General features: G+C 43.3%; 2 protein-coding genes across 5 annotated transcripts; one reads left to right on the forward strand and one right to left on the reverse strand.

Moving 5' to 3' along the window:
• The first annotated feature begins 826 nt into the window (after window positions 1-826).
• zgc:152816 (uncharacterized protein LOC777712 homolog) lies at window positions 827-13156 on the forward strand. Of its 3 annotated transcripts, none has more exons than XM_062988530.1 (20): window positions 827-935; window positions 2129-2691; window positions 3808-3869; window positions 4431-4528; window positions 5679-5728; window positions 5809-5925; window positions 6026-6151; window positions 6251-6409; window positions 7603-7724; window positions 7960-8314; window positions 8517-8601; window positions 8710-8726; window positions 8901-9041; window positions 9424-9549; window positions 10237-10365; window positions 10486-10616; window positions 11271-11355; window positions 11500-11611; window positions 11717-11838; window positions 12679-13156. In XM_062988530.1, exons 2-20 carry the CDS (start codon window positions 2179-2181, stop codon window positions 12889-12891), a joined length of 2763 nt encoding a protein of 920 aa, XP_062844600.1. In that variant the 5' UTR covers window positions 827-935; window positions 2129-2178; the 3' UTR covers window positions 12892-13156. The 3 variants fall into 3 exon arrangements, with proteins under 3 accessions (XP_062844600.1, XP_062844602.1, XP_062844601.1); XM_062988532.1 differs by having other exon boundaries at window positions 5679-5725; XM_062988531.1 differs by having other exon boundaries at window positions 833-935; window positions 2132-2691.
• Window positions 13157-13691: 535 nt separating this feature from the next.
• On the reverse strand, window positions 13692-18400 carry tagln3a (transgelin 3a). 2 transcript variants are annotated; one of them, XM_062988577.1, is made up of 5 exons: window positions 18389-18400; window positions 17141-17363; window positions 16801-16975; window positions 15553-15655; window positions 13692-15378 (listed from the first exon to the last, which is right to left on the reverse strand). In XM_062988577.1, exons 2-5 carry the CDS (start codon window positions 17318-17320, stop codon window positions 15195-15197), a joined length of 642 nt encoding a protein of 213 aa, XP_062844647.1. In that variant the 5' UTR covers window positions 17321-17363; window positions 18389-18400; the 3' UTR covers window positions 13692-15194. The 2 variants fall into 2 exon arrangements, with proteins under 2 accessions (XP_062844647.1, XP_062844646.1); XM_062988576.1 differs by having other exon boundaries at window positions 17141-17366; window positions 18389-18394.
• Between the last annotated feature and the right edge of the window lie 5496 nt (window positions 18401-23896).

A 23896-nucleotide genomic window follows, 5' to 3' on the forward strand; every position in this document is an offset into this window, starting at 1 on the left:
GACACCACCGGTGGAGCTCAGTTGGTGCAGTGGTCTATTACGCTAGCCCAACACGGCTGAGATCCATTTTTGAATCAAATCCTTGTTATCGACCAGCCCTGATTGGTTATGTTTGGGGTGTACCTGTGCTAAATTCGGTCACCCTTCTTGGTTAGGGATCAAGTGTACCAAAAAGGAAACAGTGTCGCACTTGAGTAAGACAACACAAGCACAGTATTTATTATTATTATTTATTAGGATTCCAACATCATGTTTTACACACTTGGTTACATGGTTACACAAGATGGGGAGAACATGCAAAATCAGAACCCAGGACCTTCTTGCTGTGAGGCGACAGTGCTACAAAACGAGCCACCGTGCCGCCCAGCACTGTACTTCAAACCCCGACTGCACTCATTTTTTAGTAAGGAGGTGTCACGTTACATAAAGAGCTTAAACAGCATTATAGAAAATGAAAGACCACAATAGCAACAGTGGGACAAAATAAAAAATAAAAAAGTTGTTGCTTAAGTTACTGTGGCGTATTTTTCTGGTGGAAAACACGTCACAGCATCAACTACTGGAAACAGACAATAGCATAGTAGGTACAGGACAGTTAGGTTGGCATGTGATGTTAAACAAAAACAAAAAGCATTTATTAGTGACACGATGACTGTTCCGGAAAGAACAAGCTCCTCTTCTGGGCACAAATACTGTTTAATATTACCAATTCAGTCTATAGATTATATCAAGTATTAGTATTGGTTTCCTGTTAAAGTGGACAGTAAGTAAAAGTGACGATAAGTATCGTGATACCGGTGTGCAGTATTGCTCCACCCCTCCCCCTCAGAATCCTGCCCACTGTGAAAACAACATGGCGAATTGAGAATCTGCGCGCTTTACTGCATATCAACTCGCTTCATTCTGCATCGAACAGGAAGTTCTCACATATTTCGGTAACTGTGCTTAATTTTTGAATTCCCATTCTGACCCTTGTGTACAAATAATTATTTCGGAGCTCGGCTATAATATGCAGCTGTTGCATTAAGGGTTACTAGTTAGCCGTTTAGCTTAGCGTAGTCTGTCCTGCGTTAGCATAACGGCTAACAATAGATTATTGAATATTCCAGAATATTCTTTGATCACATAATTTTCCTAAATATATCATATCGGGTTAAATAAAACTCTCGGATGATATTTAGAATAGAAAACAGCGCATAATTTGATAAAGAGAAATGTTGCGTTGAAGTGTCAAGCATCAAAACTGCTCATGGCTGTGTCGCAAATGTGTTATTACTCTATGCACATGCGCCCTGCGTAGGTTTTCTGTAGCAGCTCTATGTATCCTACGTAGTGCACTACATTTCGTGTAGAGTGCGATTTGGAATCCTACACCTTGTACGCTTGTTTAGACTGGGCTGCGTTTCATATCGCATATTGGCTTACTATGAAGTGTATGAAGTTAGGGCACATTAAACGATGCTGTTACTGTTTACACACACACACTATGAAGTATGTTAGTATGAGATTTGGAACGTGGCTGTATTACAGGAGTGGGTGTTTGCGTTGGCCTTCAATAATCCCAAAACAATGTAAAATCATAGACCACAAAGAGTCTTGTTATAGTATATGAGGGTTTATAAAGATAATAAACGTATTTACATGATATATTTAGTCTTGTTATTAGCACCTAACACCCAACAGAAGAAACAATTCAGGTTAGATGTTAGTTCCACCTCAGAGTTGGAGAAGTGTGTTGAATATTGTGAATAATTCATCATAATTAATAACTCTTTGTTAGTGCGCATTTAAACACAACGTGTCCTGTATTGCTTATGTACAGTAAGCTCACAATGCTCTGTACAGTTACTTTATTGCCAAAAGTATGTAGACGCCATACCAAAAGCTTGTTGGACACCCCATTCCATAATTATGAGCACTGGTATGGATTTGCTCCCTTGTGTGGTTATAACGTCCACCTTTCTAACCGGTCAGGACCTTATGATGGACGTGAAGGCAGAATGCTCCTACAGACGCAGGCAGAAGCAAATATAAAGTGTTCACCTTTAATAAATCAAGAAACAAACGAATGAAAACTAGTCCAACAAGACTTCACTTCTAATTATTCTCTTTGTATTGTTTTGATTAGTAGGACTGCTCTGAGAGGATCCTCTTTCTAATCGAGCTTCTGACGTGAAGATGGCCTCTTCTGAAGCAGCTAAAGACACGGCCGAAGCGGCGCCCATGAGCGCACAGAGCCTGTACTCGGCTCTGGGTCTGAGCCCCGAGGACGTCGAGGCGCTGGCCAAAATCCCAGAGAACGAGATCACGGTGGAGACGCTGCCGTATCTCATCATGGATCTCAAAGCCAAACGAGCCGCCAAGGAGGTACCCAAAGACGACGAGGAGCCTCAGCTGACCGAACCGGACCCGGGACTCTCTGAAAAAAGCCAAGACAAATCAGACATCCCTCCAACGTCCAGTTCAACACAGCAGACCCCGAGCCCTAAGCAAGAGCAGGACGTAAAGGAAGACGACAACAGTAAGGCCAAGCAGCCGAGCGCCGGAGATAAAAAGGATGAAAGATCAAGAAAGTCGTCCAAGGAGAGACAGAGTGGAGAGAAAGCGGCTTCAGACGACGAACTCGATGATAAACCCACAGTTTTTCCTCACATCTGCTCCATCTGCAAGATCGAAAGCAACGGCATAAAGGTAGGAGACCAAAGTGACCAAATCATTTTCTGTACAAATCCAGACCGGCTTCATACCCACACCGACTGACCGGCTTCACACTAACACCGACTGACCGGCTTTACACTCACACTGACTGACTGACCGGCTTCATACCAACACCGACTGACCGGCTTTACACTCACACTGACTGACTGACCGGCTTCATACCCACACCGACTGACCGGCTTCACACTAACACCGACTGACCGCCTTCACACTAACACTGACTGACTGACCGGCTTCATACCCACACCGACTGACCGGCTTCACACTAACACCGACTGACCGCCTTCACACTAACACTGACTGACTGACCGGCTTCATACCAACACCGACTGACCGGCTTCACACTGACTGACTGACCGGCTTCATACCCACACCGACTGACCGGCTTCACACTAACACCGACTGACCGGCTTCACACTAACACCGACTGGCCGGCTTTACACTCACAATGACTGACTGACCAGCTTCATAACCACACCGACTGACTGGCTTCACACTCACACCGACTGACTGACCAGCTTCATACCCACACCGACTGACCGGCTTCACACACACACACCGACTGACCGGCTTTACACACACACACACCGGCTGACCTGCTTTACACTCACAGTGACCGACTGACCGGCTTTACACTGGCACTGACTGAGCGGCTTCATACCCACACCGACTGACCGGCTTTACACTGGCACTGACTAAGCGGCTTCATACCTACACCGACTGACCGGCCTTGCACTGGCACTGACTGACCGGCTTCACACTAACACTGACTGACCGGCTTCACACTAACACCGACTGACCGACCTCACACTGACCGACCGACCGGCTTTATACCCACACTGACTGAGCGGCTTTACACTCACACCGACTGACCGACCGGCTTCACACTAACACCGACTGACCGGCTGCATACTCACACTCAGCTTCAGTGCTTCTCATTATATTAATTGTTCTATATGGAATAGCTCAATCATTCATGATTTACATGATAAAATCCAGCTTAGACCAGCCATTTAAATCTAATATTTAGCAGTTTGTGTCTGTCTTTTCATATTTTGTTCAATTCCTAAGATGTTGATTTAATTTTAGGCTTGGCGCAGCCACCTTCAGGGTATGCGGCACACCAAAGCACGGAAAGAATACATGAACATGTAAGTTTACTCACTAAGCACTAACATCCAGCTCTGTATTGCACTTATGAATGCTGGGGGTGGATTTGCACACACCTGCTCTGACATCAGTACGCTGTGCTACACGATATGGACAAAAGTATTGGGACACCTTTAGAATTCATGTGTTTCAGCCACTAACAGGTGTCATAAATCAATCATAGAAAGGAAAATACTTTGCAGCTGCAGTTTAGGGGGGGGCATCTTTGTGCTTTGTAAATACCCCCCCCCTGCCATTTGTACAACCCCTGTGAGACTATTACACGCTCCCTGTGACACACGTCAAGTCACTGCCACATCTTTTCACCTGCCTGTGGTGGAGTCTCACGGAGAACCGTACAGCGTATGGAACTCACTACTCGTGCAGATGCCTCGACCAGACATCAGAGGTCACTATCGTACATCAGAAGCGCTGTCGGCCGCCAGGGATCCGAGCTCCATCCTCAGATCTCAGCATCCGTCAGGCTAGCGCATTAGACCGCCGTGCCACCCGAGCACCCCAAATTTTATTATTAATGATGTGTTGTTGTTTTTTTCCTCCAGGTCCAGCTCGCATTCAGAAGACGACTCTCACTCGTCTCGTCGAGGTTCACGTTCCTCCGCGCCCAGTAAACGCTCCTACAGTTCTGAAAAAGGCTCAGGTACGACGGCTCTCGGAGCCGCAGTCGAACAGCTTTTGTACAAGGAGAATTTGTGCTTGATATGATTATCGTCACCAAAAAAAATACCAAATTCCAGTTCTGGTGACCTCTGAACAGCAGCTCTGGTGCTTTAGAACCCAACATTTAGACCGGCAGCGATTTTTTTTTTCACCTCTTGTCGCTCGAATTGTTGATCGCTCACACCAGCAGCGTCGTCATCACATGTGGGTGTTTTGTTGCCATGGTTTAACTGACGCCAAGCAAAAAAAAAAAGCAGTACACTGTACTTTATTGACTAGTATCTACAGAGCCTGAAGAAAACAGTCTGATCACAATCGGATACAAATCAGATTTATTATCGACCAATTTTTACCACACATCAGACAAGTCAACTTTATTTATATAGCGCTTTTTACAATAGACATTGTCTCAAAGCAACTTTACAGAATCCAGGACCAACAGACCAAAACCCCTGTTGAGCAAGCAGAGGGTGACAGTGGCAGGAAAATCCCCCTTAAAATTACAGGAAGAAACCTTGAGAGGAACCAGACTCAGCAGGGACCCCCGTCCTCCTAGGGTGGCCTGGAGGATACCTTGAATAAATAGGATTTACACTATCATACACACACATCGCTCATCAGACGTGTTCCTGCGACAAATCCTGGAGGGAGATCGCTCGTCTGTAAATTTCGTCCCTGTGTAGTCCATCACTGACTGTACAATTAACATGACAGGAAAACTGTGTTTGGTTTTTGCGATCGCTGCTTCGATTTGTGCAAGTTTGACGCTGTGAGAACCAGCGTCCGTTTGCAAGATTTCCACCATCTCCCCTTAGTTGTAGCCGATGATGCCTGTGTAGACATCCGGCCAGCTGATAGCACCACCAAGTTCCACCAAGATTCGAAGCGGTGGTGGACTAGCGTAACAGACCAAAGGTTCAGTATCGTAAACAACAACCAAAAATGAATTAAGGAACTGTTCGGAAGGTTGCGTTTATCTAAGTCATCTATTGATTCAGCTAGCTAAATCTGGATTAACGTTGGGTGTAAAGGTTTAACCTGTCTTGCTGTTTGTCTCTGTTAAAAATGACAAATTAAAATGTTAAATGTAATTGAACTGATGCCTGTTTTATTTCCGGTTCCTTCTCCAGGCGACCCGTCCGTGTCCTCGTCCTCTGAACGCTTTCATCACTCACATGTGGTATTATTTAATATTACAGAAATATCCCGACAGAGTTTGACTCTCTCTTTAACCCTTTTTTTGATGTATGTTGATTTCAGCTTTCCACAAAGGTGGTTGTGGCCAAATTTCCGATGGGCAGCGTGACCGTGGGGGACATGATGGCGTTGAGCAAGCAGTTCGGAACCATCGTGAAGCATCTCATCTTTCCCTGCAAGGTAATCACGGATTTTCAGGTCTTGTGGAGCCGGGTTTGATTCTGCTCTTATCTAATGATGAGTTTGTTGATTTAATGATGAATGCTGTTCGGTGTTGCAGGGTTTTCTGGAGTTCGGCTCTCACGCAGAGGCGAAGGAGATGGTCACGCACTATCAGAATAAACCGGCTTACGTTAAGGGCAAACGCATCAGCCTGGGCTTGTCCCCCACCATCGAGGTCATTCATGTAAGCAGGTTTTCAGTTTGCTGGAAGAAAGAATGAAATCATGATCTGTTGTCGCTGATTGGTGTTGCTTAACCATCATGCTGTGCGTGTTATCACCAGCCCCCTGAGGTCTATGAGCCAGGGTCAAAGCGCCAGAAGACGGCACCGTCGGTGGTGTGTTTTTCCCGCCTGCCTCCGGGAAAGGAAACCGCGGAGACGGTGCTGGAGCGTGCTGCTTTATTTGGGGAGGTCCGATACTCCAAATTCACAGAAGACAAGGTACGAGGACACCTAGTACTTCCATCAGGGCTTAGACTCGTTAGCCAACTGGACGGTACCTAGACCAGTGCTTCTTTGCCACGGTTGAAAACAAGAGTCCAAAGGTGACACTGTCCACAATCAAGCAAGCTATACATAGCTTAATTTTGGTAATCTTAATGTTGTGATTCCGTCAAGCTTTTATAGTGGCGATTTTAATGCTGGGTACTGTTTCCTAAATCCCAGCTCTTAAGTATATGGCTATTTAAAGCTTGCTTGATCGTGCACTCCACCAATGTATCACGCTATATGAAACCTTTTGCATTTTGATGTTTTGATGATACCATTGCAAGTAGGGGTATAAAAACAGTGGCAATAGTGGCAATCCGGTCCCACTGTGAGGCCTCCACAAGGGGGCGTTCGTGTACAAGTTCATTTCGTGTTTGTGCCTGTTAAAACTTGTTTATTTATTAATATTATTTTTCTCTGCGACCCATTTTTTTGGCTCATGACCCTCCCACCCTGATGTAAAGGAATTCTGGTGACCTGCATAAAGCCCTGACTTCAAACCCATTTGGGATGAATTAGAATGTTGATTGCGAGTCCGGGCTTATTGTCAACCATCAGTGCACCTTTAACAGCACATTTACATTTTCGGCATTTAGCAGACGCCTTTATCCAAAGCGACTTACATTACAGTTAGAGTATATAGTCTGAGCAACTGAGGGTTAAGGGCCTTGCTCAAGGGCCCAACAGCAGCAACCTAGCAGTGGTGGGACTTGAACCAGCAACCTTCTGATTAGTAGTCCTGTGCCTTAACCACTAGGCTACGGCTTGCCCTTGCCCAGTTGAGGGCGACTCCATGTTAATTGGAACAGGATGTCTCATGGTCAGGTGTCCGCGTACTTTTGGCCACCCGGGTTACACAACACTTGGTACTTATTTGTGTAAGTAAGTAAGTAAGTAAACCTTTATTTATATAGTACTTTTTTTAAGGCAATGCTACAAAGTGCTTCACGATCAATAAGATCAATAAGATATGATATGAATAAAAGAAATAAAACACACATAAAATACATATAAAACCAGAAAAACAACCCAGATACATCCATGGGTGAAATAAAAACAGACATAAATTATCCAAACAGTGCAGCTTCATCTAACATCTGTGTGTGTGTGTGTGTGTGTGTGTGTGTTTCTGTGTTTCTATGCAGGCTCTGATTGAGATGGTGGATTGGCGGGATGCAGATATCATGGTGAAGTACTACCACAGCAACCCTCTGAGGATTCAGGACAAGAGCATTAAAGTCTACCTGTCATCCCAAACGAGCTTACGGTACGAGACACCGGCTTTGCATGAACTACAGTTCATAAAAATGTGGCGGCTCTACGTGTCTTGGAGGAAGCACTTGCTAACCCTGACCCTTCTGGATCACCAAGTGTCTTGTACAGGCATAATGGGTGGGAGCGGGTCAGCTGATGAGTTGGGTTACTGGTGTTTAATGGCATAGTTAGCATCTTTAATACCCCCCCAGGCCTACGTTAATTAAAACTGCCGTGTGTAATTACAGCGAGAGCAGCGCCGAGCGTCCCTCGTCCAAAAAATCCGACTCCAGCAAGAGCCGGAGCAGCAAACCGAGGCACGAATCCTCGTCCTCCAAAAGCAAGGACAAGAGCGGCAGCGAGAAGCGGAAGGAGGGCGAGGAAGGAGCCAAAAACAAGGAGGAGGCGGAGAAGAAGGAGGACCTAGAGAACGAGGAAGGGATTCAGGTGGAGGACGAGCAGAGCCTGGTGGACCTGGATGGAGCGCAGGGTGTCGCGCTGGGAAACGAACAGGAGGAGGAGAAGGAGGGAGCGGAGAAGATGGACGTTAAGGAGGGGAAAGAAAAAGAGGAGAATAAAGAAGAGAAGAACGCAGAGGAGCAGGTATGTTCAAAGCATGGCTGTTATTTAATGTGTTTACGTATGAGCGCAATTTTAAACTTTATTACTTGCTTGAAACACAAAGCTACACCTTTCAGGAAAGTACAGACTGGGACAGTGTAATAAATTTAACCTTTAATGGTCCAGAAATGAAAATGTCATGTGTGCAATAATATGTCTAACACACAACATCGTCACTGTGTAGGATGACCTGGAGGACATGGACTTCCCGGAGAACATGGACGACTTTGTCACTCTGGACGAGCTGGACAACAGTGCTGAAGAATCAGGTACACACACACTAATCTGTATCAGGCTCTCTGTGTGTAGATGCATGTAAATCTTCTGAACGTCTCTGTGGATGTTCTAATGCGTGTGTGTTTTCTTTTTCTCATCAGATTCCGCCGACACACAGGTCAGTATCAAACCCGCCACTGTTCTTCGTTATCGTGCATCGTTTAGGCAGTTGAATAATCACGCTTCAGTTTATTTCCTGAGATTTGATGCAGTTTATTGTTTGTAAAATAAAACAAGCAGTGGCTGAATGTGCTAGTGTGATTTTAAATGGTGTGTGTGTGTGGATGTGCAGGAGGGGAAGGTGGTTGTGGTCAGACCCATCAGGAACGAGTTCAGAGTGGGTCACAGGGCCGCGACCAAAGACGCTCTCTTCGGCATGGCCAAACCCTTTGGCAGACTGGTCAACTTTACCATCTCTTACTACAGACACGAGGTACGTGTGTGTGTGTGTGTGTGTGTGTGTGTGTGTGTGTGTGTGTGTGTGTGTGTGTGTGTGTGTGTGTGTGTGTGTGTGTGTGTGTGTGTGTGTGTGTGTGTGTGTGTGTGTGTGTGTGTGTGTGTGTGTGTGTGTGTGTGTGTGTGTATTGCAGTCACTAACAGGTGTATTGTATGTGTATTGTAGGTGTCTATTGTATGAAGGGAATTCTTTAACTGTGAATTAACTGTGCACCCTCAGTCATTATAATTATTATTATTAATAAACTGATCTGTATCTGTTTTTTTACCTTGTTTCCAGTTGATCTGAGTTTGAATTAAGTTTAAAGTGACGTTTTATTGTGTGTGTGTGTGTGTGTGTGTGTGTGTGTGTTATTCAGGCTCTGCTTGAACTGGAGACGCCGAAGAAGGCCCGCGAGATGGTGAAATATTACAAGGGCAGCAGGTTCAAGCTGTGCGGGAATTGCGTGTCCGTGTTCCTGTGTGAGACCTACAAAAAAATCGAGGTGCAAAGCCACGGAACTCACTTCACTTCTCATTGTGACCACATTTACCCCTCAAACCCACTTCCCCCACAGACTTGGAGTCCGATACGTCTCTTACATCACGGTTTTACAGTAATCAGTGACAACAAGCCATGATTTTATTATTTTCTCTGTCGTTTAGTTTACTCCGCCAAAACAAATAGTCCTGGACTGTCGCCGGGCAACAAAAGCACATTCTGATTTCCGCATACTTTCTATCACATAATTATTCGAACATTTTCATTTATTGTGCGACTGGACAAATATAAAGTCTGTTGACGTTCACTTGGACGTCCTGCGTGATTCACTTCACACGTCGTTTTTTTGCTCTCTGAAAGTGATCAGTAATTTTTTAGGCTTCTTTCCTCCCTTCCTTCACCGTATGATGAACATTTAAGGTTTATATAAAGAGTTATCCGTGGAAATTAGTTTATGTTATTGTTAATGTGTCTAGTTAAGGATTATTAGGGCTGTAAGGCGGAGTGATACGTGGAGTAAAAAGTCCCAGTCCTGTCATACTGTATACCTGCACACCTCAGACGCCTCTCGTCCAATCAGATTACTCGGTCTGAACTAATAGTTGTGTATTAGTTCATTTGTTTGTCTTTTTTATTTCTCATGTATACAGTGCTGTCGTTTTTAACTGTGTGTGTGTGTGTGTGTGTGTAGGATCCCAGTGGAAGAACATTGTTTATCAGTATGCTCCCGTCCTTCAAGTATTCAAAAGAGTCGCTTCTTAAACGTTTACGCTACTTTGGAAAGATCACCGGCTACTCCATCAACAAGATGTTCCGAACGGTGCGTAACACACACACACACACACACACACACACTCTATTTACATTAAATTTTCTTTACTATTTACCATTTCCTCCCGGCGAGTGTGTGATCCTTATGTTCCTCTCTTCTCTGTTTCAGTGTTACCTCCAGATGGATACGGTGGAAGCAGCCGAGAAGCTGTTCCGGACCCACATCTCCCGGCCTCTCAGATTCTACGGCAGTGTGCTGAAGATCACCAAGTGCAGAAAAGGAGACTCTCTGATTAGCTGGTAGGTTGAAAAAAAAAAAAACAGTAAGCGAGCTTGGGCTCGGTGCTTGTCACTGGAGTTCCTCCGAACCGACCTTATCAAACCAAACCTATACAGACAATGAATATTATATGAGGGTGGGACTGCTGTATGGATTCCTCGCCCTCTGCAGGCTGATCGATGGTGCTGCACAGAGACGGGGAATAAAGGAGATTAGTGTGCGATTCTCCATGCGCGATACGGATCTCCGTATGATCCTGTGAAAAGAAGCGGTCGGTACTGCACACGTGTCGGATGGGGTGTGTGTCTGTTACGGCCCTCCTCAGTCAGGTCTGCAGCAGTAGGAGTGTGCCTTACCTTTAAACGGCTGCCACAAAGTTGGTCTCATTTACACTATTTATTAGTTCACATGGTTGATTTTCACTCTAAACATCTGAATTCATTCATTAGACTGGCGTCCACATACTTTTAGGCCAAATAAAGTATGCAAGCAGTTCAGAATATCGATCGTAACTGTGAATACTGATCTAACTTGTATTGATGGTGGAGTACGAGACATAGCAGGTCCCTCAGGGCTTCACATAAAGCAGCATCGTCATCGTCGGTGTGGGATTCTGGAGTGTGTGCTCACTCATTAGTGTTTGTTAAAAAATTGGGGTGTGTTCTGATTCGCAGGACATCAGCCAGTGACTTCGAGCGCTGGTATGAAGCCAAACGTGTCAAAAACGCAGAGAGGAGAGCGAACGGCAAAATGTTTAAGGTAAACATCAACACGGCTGGAATCGTTTTCCTGTCCTGCATAAATTCACGTGAGTTTCGATAATAATGGTGCTGTGTGTGTGTGTGTGTGTGTGTGTGTGTGTGTGTGTGTGTGTGTGTGTGTGTGTGTGTGTGTGCGCACCAGAGTCCCGTTCACGGCTCTGAGGGCGTGGGTGGAGACCCGGTGGGTGAAGATTCAGAGGAGGAGGAGAAAGATCAGAGTCCACTCGGCCCGTACGAGCCCAACACCGCCGTGGGTAAGAAACCAGCACCCTGGTGTTCACGGGGTTTTATAATGATCGAACGACGCGACAGCGCCACCTGTGAGCTCTCCTCCTCACGCGCTCCGTCTCCTCCCGCAGGTCTGAATTACGTCGTCCCCAAGAGCGGCTTCTTCTGTAAGCTGTGTAACGTCTTTTACACGGACGAGAACCGAGCCAAGTCCGATCACTGCAGCAGCCTGGAGCACTACAACAACCTGAAGGTGAGCCAGACGCCAACGTTATCACAGAGGGAATAAAGAAATTCTAGACTGGCTCGGTGGATAGCACTGTGTCCTCACAGCATGAAGGTCCTGGGTTCGATTCCCAGATGGTGCGGTGCGGGTCCTATCTGTATCGAGTTGTGTACGTTCTCCCAGTATCTGTGTGGGTTTCCGTGTACGTGAAATTGATTGATCGGGTCTGTGTGAGAACCAAGCTCGGTCTCTCTACACAGATCTGTTTAAAGTCACCCCACACTCTCGAGAAGAGGGCGTGTCTAAATCCTTAGCTCCCTTAAAATGCTCCTACTGAGGCGCCTTAATTCTGAGTGATGATCTGACTGAATAACGAGGGAGCGTCCGACACCTCCTCAGCGCTGAAGCATTCAATCCCAGCATTCAGTGCGGCACGACTTTTCTCACAGAAAATGACAAACGTGTAGGACGAACGACAAGCAGAGCAACCAACAGAGTTCCTTTCAAATATAAATAAATTCTCATTGATGTTTAATCTGTATAAAGGTGTAATTATACGAGTGTGGTTTATTTGTAAATTGGGGCGTCAGGGGCGGTTTGAACGTTTGAAGTAGAGCGTCTGAATAATCTGATTATGAGCTGCAGGTCTTATAGAATCGTCTCTACTGAGGCAGCTGATCAGGTAGGTAGGAGGGAGCAGGGCGGGTCGATAGGTTTTCACACAGACTTATAGTGTGTAGCAGAATAATTCAGGCACATCGGCCAAATGTTTCCATACCCAAGACTTTTCCTGGAATCTTTGCCCGAGATGGAGATACAACACACACACACACCAGGTCTGACGATCACACACTCTTATTTTTGCAGAAAAAACGTGAAGAGAAGTCAGTGGTGGAGCAGGCGGGTGAGGAGGAGCGAGCTGGCGAGGAGGAGCGAGCGGGCGAGGAGGTGCATACAGGTGAGGAGGAGCAGATGCCGGAGGAAGAAGGAGAGGAGGAGGAGCACGCCGGGGAGGAGGAGCAGATGGAGGAGGAGGAGGATGTGGAGGAGCATCCGGGCGAGGAGCAGACGGACGGATAAACGCACGAGCCGCTCAGAGCTCTTCAATTTTACTTCATAAAAAACATTCCAGTCTGCATCTGTTAGTCGATCTGCCTTGTTTTTGTTGTGATTTTGTTTGTTTTACGAAGCACATGAGCGAGAGAGACGGAATTCCTTCATGTTCATGTCGTTCCAGATTCAGACCAGGTTTAGGTGATGATGTGTGAGCAGGATAGAGGTGCTCGGTCACTGTAGCTTCATGAGAAATAAAATACATCTGTTTGATTAAAAACTGCTTCTCTCACCTCGTCATGTACTTTTTATTTCTTAGTGTGTCTAAATGAAAAGTATTAAATCTCTACATGCCAGAAAATGTGTGTTTAGCAGCTCCCAGCTTTTCAATGGTACAAGGCACACAGTAACACCCTGGACGGGGCGCCAGTCCAGGGCAGACACACATACTCATTCACCTATAGGGCAATTCAGTGTCTCAAATTAACCTGACTGCATGTTTCTGGACTGTGGGAGGAAACCCACACATACACGGGGAGAACATGCAAACTCCACACAGATCTGCTCGTCTGAGAAAACGGCGTCCTCCAGATTTCTTTCTTACTCAAGAGAATTGATTATGTAAACATGTCCCTTTAATTTGGTGCATTTAACTGCTAGAGCAGTTTGTTTGTTTACATCCCTTCCAATTTAGTGTATAATTCTTGCATCTGATCGGTCTAGAGAATTGATCTACACATTGTTGGAAAGCTTAGACTCTCAGCAGATTGACTATTTTTGGTTATTTGGCTTAATATTAAGGGAGTAAATTAATGTCACACACTCAGTGAAATTTCAGTACTTTTATTCTTTTGCATTTAAATACATTCTCAAAAAAAGACAACGAGCATTCGAACCTGCATAATAATGTGAAGCAGTAATAAGTGCAGATTTTTTATGTATTGCTGTGCTACACTGTACATCCCATCTACAACAGGTAACTGGTTTTAACACGGGAATCACTAGTAAAATAAATAAATTTACCTCTGAGACAAACTAGAAGAATAATGACGATTTATCGGGATTGTCTGCTTTAATCAATTTCACCAACTACTGGGGTCAGAAGACGTTCTGCTTCAGGTACAACTAATACAGCAAAAACACAAACCAGGTCTGTCAACCCAGAAATATACTGATTTAATTCTGTTTACGCATGCATTAATGAATCTACAAAAATAAAATGAATTCATTAATCGCTGCTTATTTACAAGCTGAACCACAGTTCAGCTCACAATTCTCTAGTTTTAGTCTGACCACGCCTGATGTGCACAGGGCTCGTAAATATGAGAGCCGTCAATCAATACAACACGTCTAAGACAGAAGATACTAAAAATATAAATACTGATATAAATACACGTGTGGACGTTCATCAAAAGTGCAAAATTGTGTTTCTGTGGCTACTAGTAGTGAATAACTGACTGAATTTAACACACTGAAGCGGTTTATAAGATTTACAGACTCGGGTAAGTGTTTGGCAATTGTGTATTTTTCTTTTAGCTATAAGTTCTGTAATAAGGTCACGTCCCATCCTAGAATAATGAAACCCACAGACGTTTTTAGTTTGTCACCGACTCCCACCTTAAAATCCAACACTGTCAGCATAAAATACAGCCTGTAATTAGGAGTCAGACTGACCTCCGGAGATTAGACTAAGCTCGTTCTCAAACTAAATGCTTTATTGTAGCCTGTAGGCTAGAACATGTAAATTGTCGAATACGTCATATAAATTTTCTTTTATCTTTTTTGGAGAGACGTACAGTATATGACAATAAAGGTTCTTCTTCTTATTATTCATTCTTTTTAGCAACAACAGAGGGAGACAAATAGGCGTCTTTAATTTATGGCTTCACGTTCCAACACAGATTGAATAGGCGGGTGTGAAGGATTTGTTCACTTACATTTACGTTTGTTTGGTTGAATGTTGATTGTCAAATTATGATTCGATAAAATTAGAACTGCTCAAAAATAAAATCATTTTTAGATTTTCTCAGGCTCATTACGGGGGCGTAGAGGGTCATGACGCTGACCTTCCCCTCTGATGTTACAGCATGATAATATAAAAGTATTTTGTCTCAGATACGAGTAGTTTAGGAAGCCGACATTCTTTTTGAGTTGATTGTCAGTAACATGCAGCCTGGAAGCTTAAAGCTCTTCATACACACTCACATCGACTCAGCTCTGGAATTTTAGGAATGGAAAAGTGAATTTTGTGAGTATTTTGGAGTAAAGAAAAGATCTGTAGAAGATGTTAGTCTGGTGTAAATTGGGATCGTAGCATCGTGAGTGTGTTTTTAGGGCGAGCCCGGTTCTCCGTTGTGACGGGGCGAGTCGTAGCGCATTATCTGGCGTGGCATGCCGTAGCTGGTCATGCCCGCCTGAGACGCACCGCGGTTGCTGCCCATCTGCAGGCCTATCAGGGCGCGACCCTGGCGCAGTTGCTCCTCTGAGAACTCCCTCCGCTGTCCTTTAACTTTCCTGTAGATACAAACGTGGCAGCAATTTACAAACATTTATAAAATAAAGACGTCCATGTGGTGTTTCTTCTAAAGCTTTGAATTTAACAGATTAAAGAGAATTTATCAGTCAAACTGAGGACTGTGTGAGTATTTGTGTGGACTGGACCTCATCCAGCACAGGAAGGCTTAATACCTGTGGAACCAGTCCTTGTTGCCACGGTAATAACCATCATCCTTGGTGAGAGCTTCACTTCCGAGAGCCATGAGCGTCCTCTGGACCGCAGCCATGTCCTTCCCTACAACAAAACAACACAACTTTTTATAATAAACACTACGTTCAACCAGCTCTGCATGTGGAGAATTTTGAGGTCTGTCCAAAAATGCACTGATGTCCTGATGAGCCTGTAGATGGAGGGTTTTTTTCCCACCACAAACCATGAACCATGTATGAAACAGTATTTTTCCTCTCAGTACTGGGTGACAGTTTAGTTTTTTTTCCTGACTCTGGTGAGAGACCACTGTTCCATGTACTTTGTAATGAATGCGGTCAGACGAGCCTGTATTGATTCAGAGGTCAGTAGCTGTAGTCATATTCATACTTTGATTGATTAATATGCGATTAAGAGGCCGTTTATACACCACTGAATGATTCATGTTATTGCAAGTGTGGTTTTATGTGTGTGTTTGTGTGTGTGTGGTTTTGTATGTGTGTAATTGTTGGTGTGTGTATGGTTTCATGTGTGTAACTGTTGTGTGTGTTTATGTTGTGTGTGTGTGTGGGTGGGTTTTAGCGTGTGGTTGTGTGTTTACTTGTGTGTGTAATTGTGTAAGTGTGGTTTTGTGTGTGTGAGTGTAATTGTTGGCATATGTGTGGTTGTGTGTGTGTGAGGTTATGTGTTTATTTGTGTATATGTCTGTGTGTGTTTGTGTATTTGTGTGTAGTTATGTGTGTATTTGTGTATATGCATGTATGTGTGTTTGTGTATTTGTGTATATGCATGTGTGTGTTTGTGTATTTGTGTATATGCATGTGTGTGTGTTTGTGTATTTGTGTATATGCATGTGTGTGTGTTTGTGTATTTGTGTATATGCATGTGTGTGTGTTTGTGTATTTGTGTATATGCATGTGTGTGTGTTTGTGTATTTGTGTATATGCATGTGTGTGTGTTTGTGTATTTGTGTATATGCATGTGTGTGGGTTTGTGTATTTGTGTGTATGGTTACATACATATATGTGTCTGTGTGTGTGTGTGTGTGTAGTAATGTGTGTATTTGTGTAAATGCCTGTGTGTTTGTGTGTGTACGCATTTGTGTAATTGTGGTGGTTTTGTGTGTGTTTGTGTGTACATTTGTATATTTGTGTCTGTGTGTGTGTGTATGTGGGTGTATATGTCTGTGTGTGTATATGTCTGTGTGTGTGTCTGTGTGTGTGTGTTTTAACCTTCCCACAGGTCGACGGTTTGGAAGATGTCTCCTCTGGTGACTCCGTAAACTTCTGCAGCCTCGAGGAACTGAGAAATCTTCTCCATCTGCTTGAAGACCATCCTGGTTTCTGGAATCTTCTTGATGGGCTGCAGGTCGCTCGGGTACAAACTGTTAATCAGACGACACAGAATCTACAGAGGAACAAAAAAAAAGGAAATGAAAATGGTTCTAAATCACTCAGTCACCACTTTTAACTCAGCGTACAAATAAAAGCTGCTCCTGCGGATCGTTCTGAATCAGGGTCGAGTGCTGCCCTTAATTTTATCTTCACACAACAAAACCTTGTCCGTTCTCACCGTGCCGTCCATGAGCCACTTCTGGAAGTTTTGTCTGCCGGGGTCTGGGCGTGGCAGGTCGTCTCCACACTGCGCTATGATCCAGTCCACCAGTCTGGCCTCCAGTTCAGAGTTGTACTTCTGCTCGATCTTCTCCTGCACCTCCCGGCTCAGGCCGTAGCTCGGCCCTCGGTTCGCCATCGGCACTGAGTGGTACTGAGCTGCACGACGACCGCAACGAGGACTGCTGGGAACAAGGGAGCAGTCCAGTTACAGTTCATTTAGGAAACAGCGTCTATAGATCATAAGAAAAAAGCAAAAGTTTACAAAATTTGAATGCACTTTAAATCAGAATCGACGTAAATCCACCCCACTATTAAATATGCTGGTGGTAGCATCATGGTACAGCAGCACAGCTGCTGAAGATCTTAAGCCCTCGAGTTGAATCCCAGGCGGTGCTCTCGACCTGGCCTGGTGTCCAACAGGCACCATTAGCTTTGCCTGAGGAAGGGAGGATGGAAAGGACTCCCCCTTTACTGCTCCCTCTGCTGGCATACGCATCTCCATACGCCATACAGCTCTCTGTGCAACTCCACCACTTTTTTTTCATTTTGGGGTATTTACTAAGAAAAAGAGTGGCCCAGCAGCAGTACAGCAGCACGGGTTCGATCTTTGTCTCCGGTTACTATCCTTTCTGTGTCTGAGTGGGTTTTCCTTCCCGTCTCAAAAATGCAGAAGGTGGGTTGACTGTTGGCCTGCTCTAAATGCCCCACAGGTGCAGGTGTATGAATAATGAAATGAATGTATGATTTTGTTGCCCTGTAATGGATTGGCACTGTGTCCAGGGTGGATTACTGCCCTGCACCCAGTGTTTCGAAGTGACCAGGATACACACACACACACACACACACACACTGTGCCCTTCATGCCCACTTTTGATTACACGCCGACACCGCGTAATATCTTTGATCTTCAATGAAAAAGGCGCAAGATGGAATGCATGAATGCATGCAAATTTTAGTGCATGAAAATCAAAACACACACACACACACACACACACACACACACTGTGATGACGCACAAATCTCACATCACAAAACGCACATAAACAATAAACAGCATCTTTATAGCAACAGATCACGACGTGCACACGCATGCGCATCAAACCAACCACAAACCACAGACACGAATCTTTAAAATGTGATAAAATATAAAGAAAATAATGTATAAATAAATGAAATGTGCGGGAGGGCAGCAGCTCGGACTCACCCCGCCTGTGGTCCACTCCGTCTGTTACACTTGGCACTGGCAGAGCATCATCACGATTCAATTCACCGAATCGATTCTTCAACCGACACAGCTAAGTGAATCGAACAGTCAGAGTCGATTGAGTTTTTATTTACCGTGCTAACATTTTAGCAATGAGAGGCTTTATGCACCCAGTGGAACATCATTCCAGGTTAACCCCCCATTATTCTCAAAACAGCCTCAATTATTTGTGGCCAGGGCTCCACAAGGTGTCGGAAATATTCCTTAAGTTTCCTTAAGTTTAATTCATGTAGTAATTGTATTTATGTCTAATTGGTGCAGATTTGTTAGATGCACTCTTATGCCACCGGGAATCTTATGTTCTGTTAGATTTAGATCTGGTAACTGGGGAGGTCACTGGATTTAGATCTGCTGACTGGATTTAGATCTGCTCACTGGATTTAGATCTGCTCACTGGATTTAGATCTTGTAACTGGGGAGGCCACTGGATTTAGATCTGCTGACTAGATTCAGATCTGCTAACTGGGAGGTCACTGGATTTAGATCTGCTGACTGGATTTAGATCTGCTCACTGGATTTAGAATTGGTAACTGGATTTAGATCTGCTAACTGGATTTAGATCTGCTGACTGGATTTAGAATTGGTAACTGGATTTAGATCTGCTAACTAGATTTAGATCTGCTGACTGGATTTAGATCTGCTGACTGGATTTAGAACTGGTAACTGGATTTAGATCTGCTAACTGGAGAGGCCACTGGATTTAGATCTGCTGACTGGTTTAGATCTGGTAACTGGGTAGGTCACTGGATTTAGATCTTGTAACTGGATTTAGATCTGCTAACTGGGGAGGCCACTGGATTTAGATCTGCTGACTGGATTTAGATCTGGTAACTGGATTTAGATCTGGTAACTGGGGAGGCCACTGGATTTAGATCTTGTAACTGGATTTAGATCTGCTAACTGGGGAGGTCAGCCCTTCAAATAAACAAAATAAGCTGATAAATCTTATGTATCTGGCAGGTGCTGAAAACCACAAAAAGAAACAGGAAAATGAGAAACTGATATGAATAAACATTATTTTTGCATTTATTTGTAAATGGTTTGCTAGTGCTAACTTGCCTAGGTGCTAACGTTAAGGTTGCTAACTAGCTAATGTTTACATTCATGTTTGGAAGAAGGCCAGCTGTGTTAAAGAACTTAGAATTTTTTTTTACAGTTAATTAAACATTTTAGGGTAAATGCAGTAAATACAGTAGCATTCACAAACAGACAAGAAAATGCCTGTTAAATTTAGCTGATTTACGGGGGTGACTGGACACTGTAGCGTTTAAATCCCCTTCTTTATATTATTTATATTTTAATCAATAAACCTTAAAAATGTAATATAATCAATATGTAAATGTTTTGTGTTCCAGCAGATGGCGCTACTGCCCCAGTCTCAGCTCTGCAGGATCGGCGGTAATGTGACAGGTCAAAGCGGCTCTACAGGTAAGTCATTAATTATCTTCTTTATTAGATGTGAAATAATGGCATCGTTAATGAGGATGTTATAATATACATGTACATGGAATTCAGATCAGGTTGTGATTATGTTGTGTTGGCCTGAGATATTAAGTTGGGCTGTGCAGTGTAGGGCTGAGTTGGAGTGGTTGTTCTAGATGAAGTTGTTTTAAGTAATGTTGGGCTGAGTTATAGGTTGTGTTGAGCTGTGTGATGGGTTGAGTTTTGTTGGGCTTAGCTGTGTTAGGTGTAGGTTGTGTTGGACTATGTGCATTTCGTTGCCCATTAACTATGCTGAGGAATGGCAATATCTGAGCTGTATTAGGTTGTGATGGGCTGAGTTGTGTTGGATTGAGTTGTGTTGGACTGAGCTGTAGGTTTTTTGGGCACTGTTGTTTCGGGCATAGTTTTTTAGGTTGTGATGGGCTGTGTTTTGCTGGGCTGAATTGTAGTAGGTTGTGTTGGGCTGAGTTGTTGTAAGTCCACGCATGTGGTTACCAATAGGTGGCGCAATTCCTCTGAATATACAGTACAGTTATGCCAGATTAAATGTGTCTCTGTGTGTGCATATACAAATGTGTACGTGTACAAGTGACAATATTATTATTTATTCATTCATCTTAAGTAGCCACTTCATCCTGATCAGTGTCACAGTGGGTTTGAAGCCTGCGCCCACATTACCAGCTACGCCACCATGCCCATATACCATGTGGCATTGCCTAGTGATGCTACACTAAACCTGTATGGTGGTGCTGAATAAAGATATTATGTCACTTGCACATTTGCAAGTATAATGTAACTTACACAGCGATGAGGGTAATTCTGTAAGGTAAGTCTAAAAGCTCCAGGGGCCCGAATTGGCCCCCAAGTCTTTAGACCACCCTTAAATTAAACGTACTCATTCCCTATTATCCCAAATGTTGTCCATCAGCTAAAACATGTGGTGTGAAAAATTGCTTTCTTTGCTAATATAAGTGGGGAATTAAGAGGTGCCAGTCCACCTTCCGCATGTGGTAGGTTGGAGGAAACTGGAGTACCTGGAGGAAATCCATGCACATGTGAGGAGAACATGCAAAAACTGCTTACAAACTGCGACACCCACTCTTCCAGCTGCACTGCGATTGATTGATTGATTTTATTAAAACTATTCGGGTGTATTAGTGGCTAAAGATCCTCTGAATGACGTCCTTACACCGAGCGGTTCCTGGTTATGACACGCCGTTAAAAGGGCTGCGGTTTGGCCCTAACACCTCAGACTAAACTCAGAATAATGAATTCGGCGGGCTGAATGGTGAAAAGAGGCCAGCGGTTTAGGCATCTCGGCAGTGATCTCATGACTAATTCCCATATTGAAATGTGATGGCGGCCTATTTAACATCAGCCAAGCGCGCGTGATCACTTCAGAAAGACTTCAATGGCGCCGAGGGTTCAGAGGTGATACGAATTGTTTAAGTGTGTTAAAAGTATCAGTCAGAAAAAGGGGGATTCAGGACGGGCACGGCTCAGGCATTGGGTACTGACCCAAACCTTCACTGTCAGGATTCATCTCAGGGATGAAGTTAACACTCGCAGGTTCATTCACACTCTCTCTCTCTCTCTCTCTCTCTCTCTCTCTCTCTCTCTCTCTCGCTGCTCGGTGCTCTTCCACGTGGCCATCAGACCTGACATTGAGCTAAAAGACAGGACGCATCGATTCTGCCCTCATTTTATTCCTAAAATCATTTTATCCCATGATTATTGCTGTGATTTACTCCCAGAGTGCTTTGCGTTAGATAATTACGCCACCTGCATGTTTGTGGAACTGGGTGTTGATGCCAGGATAAATCTGCATATTTGATTCATCATAATTACACAAAGTTAAACTTTAATGCTGGCAAACTGTACGTGTGATTTATAGCGGCACATAAAAGCACTTATAGATAATATTACTGTAATTGTACCTGCCACTGGATCATCATCATTATACACATTATTATACAGGTTATTTAAATCACAGTGAGTTTGGCGTTATATCATTACATTATTACACCATGTTTTTATATCATTGGATTAACATACTAAATATACAAAATACTAACAAGTCCCAAAGACGTGGTGTAGAGAAACCTCAGTGGCCCCCACAGAACCCCGAGCTCAACCAAACCGAACCTCTTTGGGAGGAATTGGAATGTCGATCTTATATTAGACATCAGCGTCTGACCTTACAAATGCTCATTTGACTTAAAAGCTCCCAGAGGCATGCTCCAAGTGACGGCGTCTGTAGACAGCTCCAAATAAATCACGGGGGTTTGGGAATGAGATGTCCAACAAGCTTATGGTCAGGTGTCCACATACCTTTGGCCATTTTATTTAATCAGATAATTGAACAAAACATATTACACAAAGGTAACTAAACACTTTTTATTTTGTTTCCTCCAGTATTTAAGCATTGCCACAGCGTATGTTCACATACCAGACTTTACCAGATCTATATATACTCATCCTGCATGATTAGTCGAGATTAATATAGTACAGTGCAGTAAAGTACAGACTAGAACACATGACATGTACTATACTACATTTGTGGCACTTAGCAGATGCTTTTATCCAAAGCAACTAACAATTGTCACTAAATACAATTTGAGGATTGAGCAATTGAGGATTAAGGGCCTTGCTCAGTTGCAACTTGGTGATGGTGGGGCTTGAGCCAGCAACCTTATGGTTACTAGTCTAGTGCTTTAACCGTTTAGCTACCACTGCCCAACATACAGTACTTTACTACACTATACTATATACTACACTGTACTGTACTGTACTGTACTGTACTATACAGTACTTTACTACACTATACTATATACTACACTGTACTGTACTGTACTGTACTATACTATACAGTACTTTACTACACTATACTATATACTACACTGTACTGTACTGTACTGTACTATACTATACAGTACTTTACTACACTATACTATATACTACACTGTACTGTACTGTACTGTACTATACTATACAGTACTTTACTACACTATACTATATACTACACTGTACTGTACTGTACTGTACTATACTATACAGTACTTTACTACACTATACTATATACTACACTGTACTGTACTGTACTGTACTATACTATACAGTACTTTACTACACTATACTATATACTACACTGTACTGTACTGTACTATACTATACAGTACTTTACTACACTATACTATATACTACACTGTACTGTACTGTACTATACTATACAGTACTTTACTACACTATACTATATACTACACTGTACTGTACTGTACTGTACTATACTATACAGTACTTTACTACACTATACTGCATCGCACTATACTGTATTATACTATCCTGGAATTTTCTATACTTTACTGTACTGTACTACATATACTATACTACACTGTACTTTACTATACTGTACTGTGCTGTATTATACTGTACTATTATGAATTATACCCTACTTTATATTGCCCCTGTTGGACTAAATATATTTAGGACAGGTTAACTGTACAATTATATAATACCATAATCATGCCAGGCTTCACTATATAATGTTCTATTTTATATTAATTATTACTATAATGTGTTATACTGTATTACCTGTACAGTACTGTATAGTACAGTGTTTTACAGAATTCAGACTAGTTACATTCCACTCATTTTACAATCTACACAGTTATGACCTATAACCCTTATAGTTTAATGATGTTATGCACTATAGGCCTGTGGATCCATATTACTATTCCAGGCTAAATCTGCTTATTTGGAGCACTTAATAACTGGCAGGTCGTTTACACACTGCAGTCACAATGCACCTGATAATCATGGATGTAAAACGATGTAGATTTAAGTCGTTAAATAATGATACCAGATTATTTTTATTTCTACAATTATGCAAATAAGTGCAGATTTTATAAATAATAGATTTTGTCCTTGTGTTATTACAGTGATTTATTCTCAGCACTCTGGATAATAACGCCTAATTGGTTGTATTTTGTCTGTGTGGTTGAATTA

The sequence above is a fragment of the Trichomycterus rosablanca genome, chromosome 26 (assembly GCF_030014385.1).
Source record: "Trichomycterus rosablanca isolate fTriRos1 chromosome 26, fTriRos1.hap1, whole genome shotgun sequence".
Classification (NCBI taxonomy): Eukaryota; Metazoa; Chordata; class Actinopteri; order Siluriformes; family Trichomycteridae; genus Trichomycterus; species Trichomycterus rosablanca.